Genomic DNA, 15576 nt, shown 5'->3' with positions numbered 1-15576 from the left:
TGAAAACACTGTGATTTCTTGAAGTAGGCATGGTTTTGGCATATCTCCCCCAGCCCCAACAAAAATTGGTACTACATTACAAGCAAACCTAAAGGTACTCTTCTGGCATAAGTTTTAAATTTAGAGGTTTGTTTAATCACAGAAGCCCCATACTTACTTTCACTCTAGAGAGCATATGAAATTCCTTGTCTGCCATCAGAATATGACGGCTGCAGAAGCATTAAGCAAGTAAGAGCTGACTCACAATTAAAAATCAATTTGCAAAGTGAACGTGCTGGTTGAGAGGAGATGGAAGTGCTGTTTGAGACGCGACACAGCTCACAGAGCTTTACACAGAAGGTTTCTGGACAATCAAGCTGGGACATACAGTCACCAGGTCTTTGAAGACATTTAAACACAACAAAGAGTTGAGACCTACTTTGACTCAGGATTAACACTGTCCTCTGACTCCTGATAAGTGGGCAAAGCTTGGATTCTCCTGCATTAACATCTCTTCCCAGCAAGCCCCACCTGACTGTTTTCCATAAGCTGGAGGTGAGGGAGCTGGTGTATAATGAAATCATATCAAATGATGCTTCCATCACAGCACAGATAAAATAAATTTTTGAGCTTCGGAGCTTTTTATTAATGGATATATAAGTTTTCATACTCTGTTTCTTTACTGCTACATGGTCCAGCTGTGTGGACTTTATCCAAATATAAGGACACAATACAGGTGAATATAAAACAGAATTTCCCATTTCAAATTTAATACATTCTGGAAGTCGGAAAAAAGCAACTGTGCTCTTAAAAATAAGATATTTAAATGAGGATTTTAAAGAACTACTCAGCTGACAAAAATTTTTCTCTACCTTAAGTTTCTCTTCAGCTTGTAAAACACAGAATTGTAGGATGGAAAATAAAAGGCTAGGCTACTACTTTTAGCTGCAGGTGGTATTTCACGTAGCTACTTCAAATGCAATAGCTTTGTCAAGACAAACTGCACAGACTCATTTACGTCTAGAGAAACAGTATATAAAAGTTTAGGCTCTGGAGATACGGTGCTTAAGAAGGAACAGTATGACAAATACTGCTCCCCTTGGCTGGCACGCATTTCAAAAATAAACAAAGTAGGACATAAATACAACATGGCTGGATAATAACTCAGAAAATGACACCTATATTGCTGTTGACTATATCTACATGAATAACAATGACTAAATTCTTGAACAAGTCTGTGAGCCTTAAATAGTGTTCTGGAAGGGGAGGAATAGGAGGGGAAGTGTTCCGGAAGAATAAAAGTGGAACAATACAGTACAACAGATATAAATATGAGAAAAGGGAACTAAAGCCGTAATTTCAGAGGAGAACAAACAGATAGGAAAATGTAAAATGCTTCTTTTACCCAATACAGATGTCCACATTTTCAAGAGCATTTTATACTTTCTCACACTCAGTGTCTGTATACAAACACAATATAAAAATCACAGCTAACGTGAGCATTATTTCTAAGGAGGGGCAGGTACAAAGCACCAAAACACACAGTGCGGGCCTAACATTATTCTCAAGTTCTGCAATATGAACTGGACATTGCATTTTACATAAAGCCTTAATATTTACTGCTGAACTCTCCAAATGCACTTGCTCAATACATCTGGTTCTCAAGCACTGTTTGTACTGAATTCACCTGGGTTTCAGGGCTTTGGGCTTATCTTTCTGTAACAGTTAAAATGTTGAAACATCATTTGTCCAGATATTGGTACTACAGTACTTAGGTTGTTGACCTGGCACTTCAGTACTGGAAGGTGATAAAAAAGAAAAGACCTTTATCCACCTTAGTGTATCTTTCCAGGTAAATCTGGTAGGAAAAGTCACACACACATTATATTTATACACTTATAGAACTGGCGTTCCTGACATTTTTATAACAAAGACCATTTAATTTCAAGTTTCTCTCTGAACAAAATATTTGGAATGAGCAGCTCTGGATCATCTGATGTACCACTGGCTTCCCTACTAGGACACTACAGCCAGTATCACAAGAACAGCTGGCAAAAACCAGCAGAGCCAAGCCTAACAATTGTCCTTCAAGGCTTACAACGAAAGGTCAGTATCACAGTTCACAAACATCTTAAAGAAGAAAACAGCCTGGATCAATGATCCCTAAAGTATTTCTGGAGCAGTGAGTTCCTCTGGGCTCCCTTCCATTGTATCTGTCTATTCCATCTCAAGTCGCCTGTGACGCCGTATCTTCAGCCTTCCTATAATGTGCCAGGCAAACTTTAAGAAAAAAAAAAGAAAGAAAAAAAAAAGGGAAAAATATCCACTACCACCTCTTCAGGTGGAGGCTGTCTTTTCCAACTCTGGTTTTGCCCATAAAAACTAAGAGCTCACCAAGCCAAAGCCCAAGTGTTGTAAGTGGTATGATTTTGTTTTTAGCAGTAGCAGAATACCTGAGAAAGAAAGACAAGTTCATCACACAGACATATGAGAGACATAAGTGACAGAAGGGCCAGCCTATGGTTCTCATAGCTTTCAGGTCACAGAAAGGACTCTTCCAAAAGCTCTGTACAGCAAATTCTTTTAAATAGAACAACATGCATTGACAGGGCAGATCAATATAATATTTTAAGGTTATATTAGTATTCTGTAAACTTGGACATACATTAGGAAATTGGGAGTTTATCAGTCATAAAGAGAATATAAACAGTTTGATAACATGTAGGCAAACCCCGGACATTTTCAATCAGCAGCTCCATAAGAACAGATTTAACATTTTAATACTAAGTTTTGAAGTATTAGATTTAAAAAAAAAAAAAAAAAAAGGAAGTTTCAGGGCAGAACTAAGAAAAACCTTCCAGCATTTTTTATTTGCAGCCAGTTATTTAGCATTTTTTTCTTTTATACTTTTGAAGTACCAAATCAGCACAAAGTGAAAATGAAACTCATGGTTAACTGGAAGCAACAGGGCTTGCAGTTGCCTCCTTGATGTTTATAAAGGGGCTGCCAGAATCCATTAACCAGTGCTCTTTGTTTCTGCAAAAAGAACAGAAGAAAGTCTACAAAGCTTCTCCTCTTAGACTGTGTAGTACTGCCACTCAGCACATTGTGTGTGCTTGTTCCTGTGGATACACTAACTCATCTAACCCACAAATGCAACTGATTTATTGGATTACAGGGGAATTTCTTTTCAGGACCAAAATTACAAGAAAAGAAAGTGAAAATGAGATTGGAGGAGAAGAAGAAAAAGAATCACGATTGCCTACCCCAACAGTGCATGAGTATACAAAGAAAAGCATCTAAGACAAGGTGTTAACAAAAAATCTGAACAGAGAATAAACACCTGTATATCAATACAGAAAAAGCAGCTACCAAAAGACGAAGAAGGAAGGGGGGGACATTCGGAGTGATGGCATTTGTCTTCCCAAGTCACCGTTACGCGTGATGGAGCCCTGCTTTCCTGGAGATGGCTGAACACCTGCCTGCCGATGGGAAGGAGTTAATAAATTCCTTGTTTTGCTTTGCTTGCGTGAGCAGCTTTTGCTTTACCTATTAAACCGTCTTTATCTCAACCCACGAGTTTTCACTTTTCCGATTCTCTCCCCCATCCCACTGGGGGGGGTGGGGGGGGGGAGTGAGCGAGCGGCTGGGTGGGGCTTAGTTGCCTGCTGGGGTTAAACCACACCACGACAACAGGAAAGCTTGCTCAGTAACCTACAGCTTATCTTACACCCCCACACTGACTTGATACTTGTCCAGATGAAGTTTTAATACAGCATTTCTCAAAGCACTCCTGAATTAAGCCACATGTTTTCATAAGATGCATCCAATGACTCATTAAGGCATCCATTAATTTACAGAAGTGAAAATACGAGATGACTGCCAGGATATAAAGTGTTCCTGAGACATTTCCAAAATGCCTTTGGAAATAATTATTACAGATTATCACGGAACACAAGGTTCCTGCTTTAACATCTGAGGAGTGAATCTGTCCATTTCATATAAAAAAAGCAGGATGTAACTGTTTAAGTTTACGTATTACAAGATCAGAACCTTCTTCATTTCTTTTACCCAGTATTTTGAAAAATTTAGCTCAATAGGCTAGGTTTTACTGAAGAGCTCTGAAGAAAAAAATAATTGTAGTGCTTACCATTTTTAATATGATATGGTCTAGTAATGAAATGTAATTGGGATATCCATGAACAAGAGTTTAACTGGACCCTAGCTACCATTAACAAGTCAAAATTCAAGTAAAAAGCACTGTTCTTCATGTATAATTTGATCACTCAAAACATGAGCTGGTTTACCTAAGCCTTTATATCTGTAAATGAGACTAAATTTAAGCACTACCAGAAAACACACAGCTCCTGGGGACTAGTCCACTGATCGGTCTTGTACAGCCTTAAGTACCGCAGCTTCCTCATGTCCTTCATTAGACAGTTTTGGTTTCGTTCCCATCCCTAACATATGCTCACTGACATACTGTTGCCATTTCTCCACTGACAAATGCATTTTTTTAAAAATTAATCATATTCTTCCCATTCACAATATTGGCCCCATTTAGTTACTCGACACCGTAATCTCCCCAGATCAAGAATACTTTTTTCTTATGCTTTGAAACTTCTACACAACATTTATGATAAAAGATTAAATGCTTCTTACTGGAATCAAGATGACCCTGATTTTTAATGTTTCCTTTGGAAACTAGCATGAACTATTCTCGGTGCTGCACTGGCTTGAACTACTACAGCTGGGTGTAAACCAAGTTTCTAAAACCAGATGGCATTCTGCTCTCTATATTTAATATTAAAGCACTGCTGAAGTACAACATTAAAGACTGCTGCACTACTGCAGAAATCTCTTCTAGGTAAGCCCGAGGTCACAGCCACAAAGAGCCCACCCATCTCTTCTACAAATCAGCAGGAGTATCTCAAATTCCTGTGCTTGCAGCCATATTTCCTCAAAATTTCACTTACATTTCGAGTTTGTCCTTGAACGTTCACTAGTGCTGTGGGTATGCAAGCAACCAATTTTCTCTTCAAAAGTAAAACAGTTGATATTTGTACAGAGTTTGTAGTTTTCGCTGGCATGAAAGAGTACAGAGTAATAAATGTTTCCAGCCACTATCACAGTCAAACTAGTCTAACATGCAGAGATACACTTTTAATGCTGCTTGACTTGGAAGCAAAGTGTTTTTACCTAGACAACTGTTTAAGCTGTCGGGTAGTTTCACTCCACATAGCAGCCATATACATACAGCGTATTATCAAGTGAAATGTATCAAAAAGTCAACTCCTTGCTTCATCCCTTGAGACAGCTCAGTCAAATCTACATTGATTGAGAACTGAAACAAAGCTTTAAAGGAACAAGACATGTTTTAAAAAATATCAAATAATTTATGAATTACTGGAACTTCTGCTTCATTTTGTACTCCATGAATCATACTTGCACATTTAAATTCATGACAACATCTATGATTAAGGGAATGGCCTCTGTGACTCTGCATAGAAATGCAAGCTCTAGTTTTAAATTGGTAAAAATTCTGATTATGTCACTTATTCTTTGCATATATATACACGTACGTATATATTCATATCTATAAATATACACACGTGTGTGTATATATATGCATACGTGCACACACGCACAATCTTTCAAATTACTTTAAAGATTATTGTGTCTTCTGATGAAGCCTAAGATGAAAACAAAAGGAACATTTCCCCAGAAATGCAAGTGATTTTGCCTAGACACTCTGGCAAGGCTCTTTTGAAAAGAGCTAAGACCCAAAATTTAATTCATGCCTTTCCATTCTGTAAAGTCAAGATTCAATGCAAGTGAATTTTTCTCTTTTATTAAATTCTAATTATTACCTAAAGAAATACCCCAAATATATAAGGAGATTATTTTTTTTTAAATTAAATCTATGGCTTCGGTCTGGCTTCAGAGTGGAGGTGTAGTTGTCCAATCTGTTAATATACAAACACTGACAAATCAGCCTGAATCAGGCCTCAGAAACAGTCTTACAATAATATCCCAAGAACTTATCACACTGTACATGCAAAACTATAAAAAAAATTCAAACTGAGCCATCCTAAAAATATAAGTTGTTGGAAAACAAGAAATAAATCGTTTGCTATTTTGGAGAAGTGATAATGTTTGAAAATGAAAACCTGAAAACACCAAACATATTAAGCAAAATCTATGCTTATATTTAAATCTGGCCAAGAGAAGTGAACACTGTTCCAAAAGAACTGCAGTACAAAGTATCACATCCCACTCGTTTCTGGAAAGAAATATGCTGCAGTAAGAACCCATGTCACGTAATTAATTTAAAAATTGATTAAAAGTTTCGTGCTAACAAAACATCTGGAATGACAGCCCTACTCATCGCTTTAGTTACTGAATCATTTCAGCTTAGGTGCCTGTATATTCTCTTGCACGTATGTTTGCTGCCGTGGAGGAACTGTACACAGGAAGAGTCAGGCTCTGCACTTCTTTCGCTTCTCTTCTCTACAAAAGTTAGAGCAAGGGTTTCACAATTAGTGCTGACTGAGCCGCTGGCAATGGGGTCACCGGTATGCAGCTTGTCAACAAAAGCCTCTGCACGCACAGAAAAATGCTTTCCAGTTTAGAATCACTGCTTAATAACAACCCCTAAAAAAAATAAAAAGTGATGCCTTAACTTCCTGAATTACACCCAAATAATGAGTAATGAACTACAGCAGATGTAAACCTTGAAGACAGAGCAGTATTAGTAGCCAGAATAAGCTAATTACATCTCACTTCACTTAAGGAATCTGCAGTCAAACAGCTTCCCCTGCACAATTCCCCCTTTTACTTGGTTTGCAACAGATAAAGCAATTGATAATCAGAAGTTGGGTAAATTTATATCTGGTAAATTCACTTAAAATGCAGCAGGGTTTACCACCAACTAATATCAAACCTGAACATTTGCAATTAGTGGGAATAGTAAGAAAAAGAGTAAAACAAAAAATTCACCCTGGTTTCAACAATGTTGGAATTGAATTAAGACGATATAAATGAAATTACGTTTCCTGCTCAATGTCATTACCAAAACAAACTCTTTTCTACAAAAAGAAATATAGAACATTTTTGGCAACAACTACAACAAGAATTTAATTTACTACAGATAATAAATGGTGCAACAAGGAGTGCTGAAATCCAGCCTCTTAAGAAAATCAAAGTTCATTTATTAAGAGAAGGAATGCTTTCAGTAAACAGCACCAAGGAGCTCTGAACCAAGCCGTGCGGTAGGGATTATTCGTGAGAAGCTGTCACTGTGGAGACAGCCGATTTGTAGTCAACCGCAGGACTGCAGCTCATGCAAATGAAACTCAAAGCAGTTTTAAACCAGCCAGGACACCTACTGATGACAGCATGGAGCTTCTGGGTAGGCTCAAAACCGATGGAGGAACCTGGGTGAACACTCAAGCAGCTGCCCTGTTCCAAGCTCCAGCTTGCCATGGCTACGTTCCCTTGCACAGGTAAATCGACATGGAGGTTCACTTATCACATAGACTCTCAGCTTTTCTGACGACACTTAATCAAGAGGCCAGGCGAAGAGCTCAAATGATAAAATAGGAGTCACTTTGCAGGATATTAAGCTTCATAAATCACCATATGCTGTTTAATGCTCTAGTTACTGGAGTGGCAGCACATAAGAGATTCAACAAATGTTGAGCATTTTTACAAGACAGAAAAGTAGAGCTACAAGCAATAAAGGAGAGGATTTTTAATCAGGAGAGGACTAGAACCCAAAGTAAAACAAACATTCACAGTAACTGTGCTAAGTTTGGCAAATATCTTTATGAGGCTGCGGTAAGACTGTATCCACATTTTCAGACATTATAATACTGACCACTTTTGGTTCATCATGCGCATTCATGTGGTTTAACACATTCTTCCACCACGTTAATTATACTGAGCCCACTGTACGTACTTAAGCTAGCCAGCCCTTAATGGACATAGAACCTTGCTGCACCTCTAATTACTCTTCTTGATCACTTATGCCAGTACATGCATTATCTGAAAGTATATCTTGCTTGCTTTCTTTTTTTTTTTTAAAGCAATAATTTAAAATTTAAAACCATTAAGTCAGGCACTCTGAATTATTGGTTTGCAAAATCCCAGAGTTCAATGGAAGATTGGGAAGGGCACAGATGATAAAAGTAATTTATGATGCTACATTTCTAAAATTTCTAGATCAGTTACAGAAGGTGTCACTCAAGTATTCGAACCACGTAAAAAACCAAAAGATAAATAATTATACAACAGCAATAACCTCTCAAGCCCTTGTGGTAAAAGCCCTTACCTGTATCAGCTGCATACTAGGGTGCTGAATACATTGAAGGATTACAGAAAATCATGTGGTAGAAGGAGTGTCACTATGAGAAGAAACAGCTTGACTACTGGAATAGCCCTCAACAGCTCAACCTGAGATTCACTCTGCTCTATCATTCCCTTTGTTTCTGTAGGGGCTATTCACCTTTGAACAGAAACCTGAATTTTCTAAACTAGGATGAATAAAATATTTAAGCAACACCATTATGTCAATATTGAATAGGGAAAAAAAAAACCCCACCAAAACACACCACCATTTCATTGTAATACTGCCTATGAGTTGTAAACAATGCAGTTATTGTATAAACAAAATGACTGATATCTTTGGACACAATTCAATGTAAACACTGACTGTACAGAAAATAATGAAAATTAGTAAGTTCATTCCTACCTTATTGTTTCTTCTATCAGTCGATCTGAGCTGAAAGCCAAAAGAAAAAAAAAAACAAAGTTAAAAAAGGAACAAGAACTAAGTTATTATTTTAGATCATTAAATCAAAGATCTCCATAATATAACCCTCAACAAATTTGCCCTTAGAATGTCTTATTTCAGGATGTTGTCATTTTTTGCTACTACATAGATTTGGTATACATGAGAGCCTTTGGAGAAGATGCACGTAGTGTTCTCCAGAGCAGCATTTCCTAACTGTCTGCAAGAGAAGATGCTCGGAACACATAAAACACTGAGAAGACAGAAAAAGGGGAATGGGCTCCATGATTCAAGGCTAATTAATGTTAACTGAGCCTGATGTGTACCAGGAGCCCAGGACAGTTTGGAAAGGAGTATTGGAGAGGGAAGTACCGATTTTTTTTTCTCTTTAAACCTGGTCATTCCTGCCCACCCCCTCAAAAAAAGCAATTAAAAATAAAAGCTGAGGCTTGGTTCCAGGTAATAACATCTCGAGACACTGCTTCAGAGCTAGTTTACCAAACACTGTCTTATGGTGGTTAGTGAGGCAAGCTCCTTCTGTAGTAATACCAGTTGGATGAGAATTAAGTGATGCTTATGGGGAACAGAATACATGCCATCTGTAAGAGAAAGACCTTGATAACACATGCCCCTTCCCCCTCGCTGCTACACATTAATTGAGTTTCTATGTAGCATCGCTGGGAAAAGGACCGCCTAAAATACAGCACCACAGAGAGAACATTTCATTTAAAAGCGGATGTGTGAGATTAAGATGACGAACAAGATCCTCAGAAGACTTGAGCAATTTCTCTTTTTCTGTACTCAACTCGTTATAGGCAGGTTTTTAAATCACTGTTATACAGTCAATTATGAAATCCCAGAAAAACATATCTTGTTATAGCAATCAATATCTCAAATGTAACACTGACATAGAATAGGTGACTGCATCCCCGCTTCCCACATTGCAGAAACAGTGATGCATCCTACAATTGCTCCATTTACCCCATAGATCTACGCAAACTCTTGTAGAATAACTGAAAAAAATGTGAGTTTGCAGTTTAAGAAATCAATCTGACAGAAAGAAGTTTTATGTTGTACTGGATATTGCTTCCAGTATTAAAGCAGAATTTATTGCTGCCAAACTAAAAGGATTAGAAGACACTGAAAGGGCATGACCGTCTTCATCTTCCATCCTCCTTGTTCCAAGTATTTTGCCACCTCAGGAAGGGAAGGTATCAACAGCCTCCGGCACAGCACAGTTCTGCCTCTGACTCAGCCGGAGCTGCCCGATTTGGAACTTTTCTTCTACCCACAGAAATTCTGGAGATCCCCCCACACCTCCAGCTGGAGGCATGGTGAAGGAGCACGTTGTGCAGCGTGCGCGCGCGTGTGTAAACTGCTCGGGGCGGGGGGAGATGCTAACAGAATGTCCTTATTTGTCTGTGAAGAGGAGTGAAAACATCAAGGTTGCTATTTCAGTCTAGTCCATGGCTTGAAATATGGAGACGGCACACAGAGCACTAAAAATATTTTGCCTGATTTTAAGTTGAGAGGGACTCAACTAGGGCAGCAAACACTGAAAACACTGGAACTGGAACACTTCTTTTTGCTCCCAAAACAAAGCCACACTCCAAAGATTCGCATCAATTGCAAGTACATCGGTTTAATCAAATAAAAGCATTTGCATTCACTGTGTGGTATTTATTACCACTGCACAGAGAAGTAAACCACTGTAGTTATGTACACAAAGTGGTGTAAGCAGTCTCAAGTCTCACAGCATCTGATAAAGTCCCTAAGGCAAGCAGAAGAGAAAAGCGATGCATTAAAGATTTCTGTAATCGCTGATCCTCAAAGATACAAAATCCAACTGTGAATATGCCTGTCATACATAGGTAGTCTCTAACAGACAAGTTTATTATGTGGGCAGTGCATAATAAGAATAAACTGCAAAAACATCAGAAAACAGTCTGAAAAGCAAGAATGGTGCACAAGAATGCACCGTTTTTAAAAAGTTTTTTGTTTTTAAGTTATTAACAACAAAAAGATATCAGGTGCCTAGCTGGAAGTAAGTCAGACTTATAAAAATTCTGTGGAACAAAACATTGCTAGAACAGTCCTATTAAAAAAAACCCTACTCTGGAAAAATCAGCACTAGCATTACCAGCTCTTTGTCCATTTAACTGATGAAATTATAGTATTTTCATGTTGATGAACTGAAGACGACAAGGAAGTTGAACATATTCGGAGACCTTAAGTGAACTAGGATGTTCTCCAAGGTTTTCAGAGCACAAAAAATTAGGCTTGCCCATTTGCAGCAGACACTAACTGCTTTTTATGTTAGAGAAAGCTGTAGTTAGGCAGTTTTATTACTTAATCAGAGATGTAAACACAAAAAGTATTTAAAATCTCCAGATTCAATTATATTATACTGCATTATTTTTTATATATGTATGTATGTATACACACACATAAAAATAAACCCTGGAAACGTAGCTACCTGTAAAATGATGACAGGCAGAAGTTAATAAAAATGTATAAACCCAGTAATAAAGAGTTCTCAGTACCAACAAACATGGTCATTAGACGCAAATGCCAACACAAGGCATTTAACAGGCATCTGAAGTCACAAGATCAATGTTTCTCAACTTACGGGGAGGTTGTCCCAACTATTTAAAAGGATGAGATGCACATGAATTTTTTTCAGAATGACTGATATACAGGTAAGGGCAGACTGAACTAACTCTTACAGTCTTAAATAAATAGCTGGGAAGCATACAGATTTACTAAACACAACTTCCAGTATGTTCTTCCCACCCCAAGGAGCATCATCTTTAACAGCCTTGAGAGGATTTCCAAAACCGTCTCTACTTGCAAGCCTCCAGCAGGTGAACAAACTCCAGCACAAAATGGCAATGACATTCACAGAAATTTTCGTAGAGGCAGTGGGAGCAGGAACACTTTATGATAAAAATCTGCGCATCAGAATCCCTCAGAGTTCTGTTAAGTTTAGTACTTCCTGCAAGAGTTCAGTTTAAGAAGATGCTAGAGGCTTTTCTAAAGGCAATAACAGGCACTCATACAGCATCTCTTCAAGTCCTTCAAAGTTCTTGCAAATACAGATTGTAACGTTCACTTACAGCGATATCCAGAAGCAAGCAGTTGTTCCATCATTTTACAGTTCATAACTATAGAGAATAAGTCAGATTTAAGGAAGATTAGGAACACAAAGTATCACGGGGCCCAGATACCCAAGGGAAGTTTGCAGATCTCAGACTATTAACAACGTGGTTTACACAAATAGAAGTTGTTCTCACAATTATGAATAATGTTAATTTCAACTGTTTGACAGAATAAAAAATAACATTGAAAGAGGTAATTTTGCTTAACTTACACATCCAAAACACTACAAAAAGAGGCTCTTAAAAAAAAAAAACCATCTCTTGACTTTGTTCTTCTGCCTTCCAAGCAAACACAACAAATCCAGTGGACATTACCCGAAAAACATCCAAGCAAGCAAACGATGGATCTGGGCAATATTAATCTGATTTGCCATCTGTTTCCATAAACTATGCATTTTCACCTGTCGAAACAGATGGCACTTTGACAAAGCCATTTAAAAATACTATACGAAAGAAACACTGAAAGATGCTGAGGCAATCACCTACTGTAATAAATGGCACAAATCCAACAGCAGCAGTCATGCATATGAAATAATCAGGCCTCTGTGCAACTGCTGTCTTCAGAAAAGACTGTGCAGTTTGTCATTTAAATATGCAGACAGGTAAATTAATCCAAAGGAAAAATTACGTGAAATATGGCTCTAGGATAGAAAAGAAGCCTGCCCATCACATCAAGCTTTTACAACTAACGAAAGCATTTTATGTTAGTTGTTTTTTTAAAGCAAATCTCTATGCTAGTAGTTAAAATTCAGTAATATAGATGATTACTTAGGTGAGGACTGGACTTCTGCAATATCCATAGATTTTGCTGCTGACTTACTAGCTAGATACCCAATACAAGCATTTGTCAGAGAAACAAGACACAGCAGTAAGACTCATCTGCACACAACTCATTTCACCAGGCATTTTAAACCCTTCAGATAAAATTAAGGGCAATATTATCATGAAGAATAATTTAAAATGATTAGGGAAAACCCCTGTAGAATAAACTAATGTATCACTTGATAACTATTTTCTTACTTTCATAAAGAATAATTACAGAAATAATAATTTTACTTTGTTCTTTCTCTAACTGCAAGATTAATCTCTAGTCTCAGTGCTCTCAAACTGCCTGCACTAAATCTTTCATATTTTCACAGTCCTGGATCACCAGGCAACGTGGCGCTTCCAGGAATGCAAATATTGCAAAACATACTTGATATTCTAATACAAATATACAGACTATGATGAAGCAAATCTGACTTATACAGTCAGTTATTTCCATCATAATAATCATTCCTAACTCACAAGTGAAAGAAACATTGTGCACACAAACACAACCCCCCCCAGCTCCAACTCATTTTTTCTGCTTGCCATCAAGATAAATCATCATCTAAAAAAATTCTGAAGATCTTTAAGCTCTTTAAAAAATTAACTAGAAAAAGGTAAAGCAGAACATATTTTTTTTCCTGTGATAACAAACAAGATATTCTAGATTTTATAAGACTCGTCTCATGCTTGATTCAATTCAGTGTCAAAGAAAGAGTGAATTGCACTGGAGCTGCTTAGCTAGTTTGGACAGTCTCCCACAGTTGCTAATGAAGAGAAAAATTGGTGTAGAAGCCTACTCATTGACTGAGATCCAACACAAGAGCATGGTGAGACAAACATACCTAGGGTATACGACACCCAAAGAGAGAAAATTTGTAATACAGGACTGTGCAGACAACACAAAATTCACTCCTGCTTTTTTACGGAAGAGCACAAGTAGCATCTGCTATGAACGCTCAGCAGGCAACAGCACAGGGAGGAAAAGCAATAGATTTGACTACAAAGCATACATCTTAGTTTCCAGCATGAGAAGAGCTAGCTGGCCAAAAACAGGGATGTGAGGTAAAATGGGCATTTTCAGGGATGAACAGTTTGCCCACAGAAACCATTCTGAAAGCAGAGAAGGGTTCAAATACCCACACAAACTGCTATCTTTTGTGGGTTCCCTTTATATGTTAATTAAAGCATAAATCCGGATGCTAAGGAGATACAAGGTTTTCACGCTTTCTGTTGCAGCAGACAAAATGAAATAAGTGCCTACAACAATCAAACATAAAAACCAGCACAAACACGAGCATTAAGTCAATGTATAGATTTGCTCCAAAGGAACAATACGTTAACAACATCACACCTACAAACTCTAAACACCTAAGTAAGCTTATTTCTGCAGATCATTGTTCTGGGGAGTCTGACACTCAGTAATCACTTTCAATATGAATGACGAATAGTTGCAAAACTGGAAAAGAAAAAAAGGCACAATAGCACAATATCACATTGCTTTTAATCAACACAATTTGTTAAATCCAGAATGAAAGGCACTGGAACATAATCCATTGCTCTAGACAGCAGTTAACCAACATTATTTGGTGCTGAATATCTTTCCAGATGGTTCAACATGTACCTTGTATATGAGGAAAAAAAAACAACATGCAAAAGGCATGCTTTTCACTATAGGGACGAATCTGCCAAAGGATTTCCAGGAAAATAAACTGGTGGTGGTGAAACCTACTCCCTCCAACCTGCAATCCTACGATAGAAAAGTCACTAAAAATTGGACTCCTAGCTACGTCACTAAGTATCTCAACACCTTATCAATTCCAACAATTTGGACTTAAGCTAAGCTAACATAAGTACTTTCTTTGCAGCTGTCTAACATCTGTAAACATGTCTACATATGCACTGTAACCAATAAAAAGATTAGTTGTTCCAACTCAGTTTAAAGAACAATTTAATGGATGCAAGCAAATAGAGGCAGATCCCTGAACCCAGGGATCCACTTTCACAGGTCCAAGAACACCAACAGGTTGTTTCTCCTGGATTTCCAAAGGGTACAGTCTGCACCTCCACTGAACCCCGCGGACTTGTCTGGGAATTATCAACAGAGTGAAAGAAATGTTTCTGCAAAAAGAGGAGTTAGCCAAGAAAGCTCTTTGGCACAGAGACTACTGGGGAGAGTGCCTGATGTTTGAGAGTCCCAAGAGGGTGAGCAACAGCAATGCTTCTTCCTTTAAAGCTAATCTATAAGGAAATAAGAGCCTTCTCAATAATCTGCAGTATATAGTTTACCCAAAGAATGCAGTTAAAAACTTAAAATGAAAACAGCTCCTATCGTCTAAATGAAGTGCAGCAGTTGGTTGCCTATTAGTAAGCATAAAACCAATGCCAGGATGGCACCAACAGCTACATAATGAGGTTTCTAGAGGCTCTCTATTCATGGTTGTGAAAGTTCCTGGATAGATTGACCCTCCCATATAATTGCTCCATATTACCCATAGGAACAAAGTTAAATGAACTGAGAAGGCCAAGCCTTACTGTAAGTCATTATCACTAACCACAACTGTCAGAACAATTCCAGTAACTTACTAATGGACTGTATCGGCATTTCCTCAAATTTTACATGCTGCATGCAGAACTAGCATTCAGTGGGAGTGCCACTTTCATTATTTTCTCTGGTTTAAAACATCTAATTTCAATTATACCTTTAACTAAAGGGAAAAACCCTCAAAACCAAGCAATGCAGCCTTCGATATCCAACACTGATCTGACGAAAAATGAGCTCTACCAAGATAACCTGTCATTACCGACTTGTTGGGCACACACAGACAAGATAGATGCACA

The 15576-nt window shown here is 37.9% G+C and overlaps 1 protein-coding gene across 2 annotated transcripts in view; it reads right to left on the bottom strand.

The window, feature by feature from the left end:
• GOSR1 (golgi SNAP receptor complex member 1) overlaps positions 1-15576 on the bottom strand; it is a 34430-nt gene that overhangs the window by 5798 nt on the left and 13056 nt on the right. For both annotated transcript variants that reach the window (XM_072882078.1, XM_072882079.1), the window contains exon 7: positions 8732-8761. In XM_072882078.1, the coding sequence (XP_072738179.1) occupies positions 8732-8761 (30 nt within the window). The remainder of the gene's footprint in view (positions 1-8731; positions 8762-15576) is intronic.

This window comes from Ciconia boyciana, chromosome 17 (assembly GCF_034638445.1).
Source record: "Ciconia boyciana chromosome 17, ASM3463844v1, whole genome shotgun sequence".
NCBI lineage: Eukaryota > Metazoa > Chordata > Aves > Ciconiiformes > Ciconiidae > Ciconia > Ciconia boyciana.
Note: the sequence above shows the minus strand (reverse complement) of the source record. Positions and strands in the feature narration are given on the sequence as shown.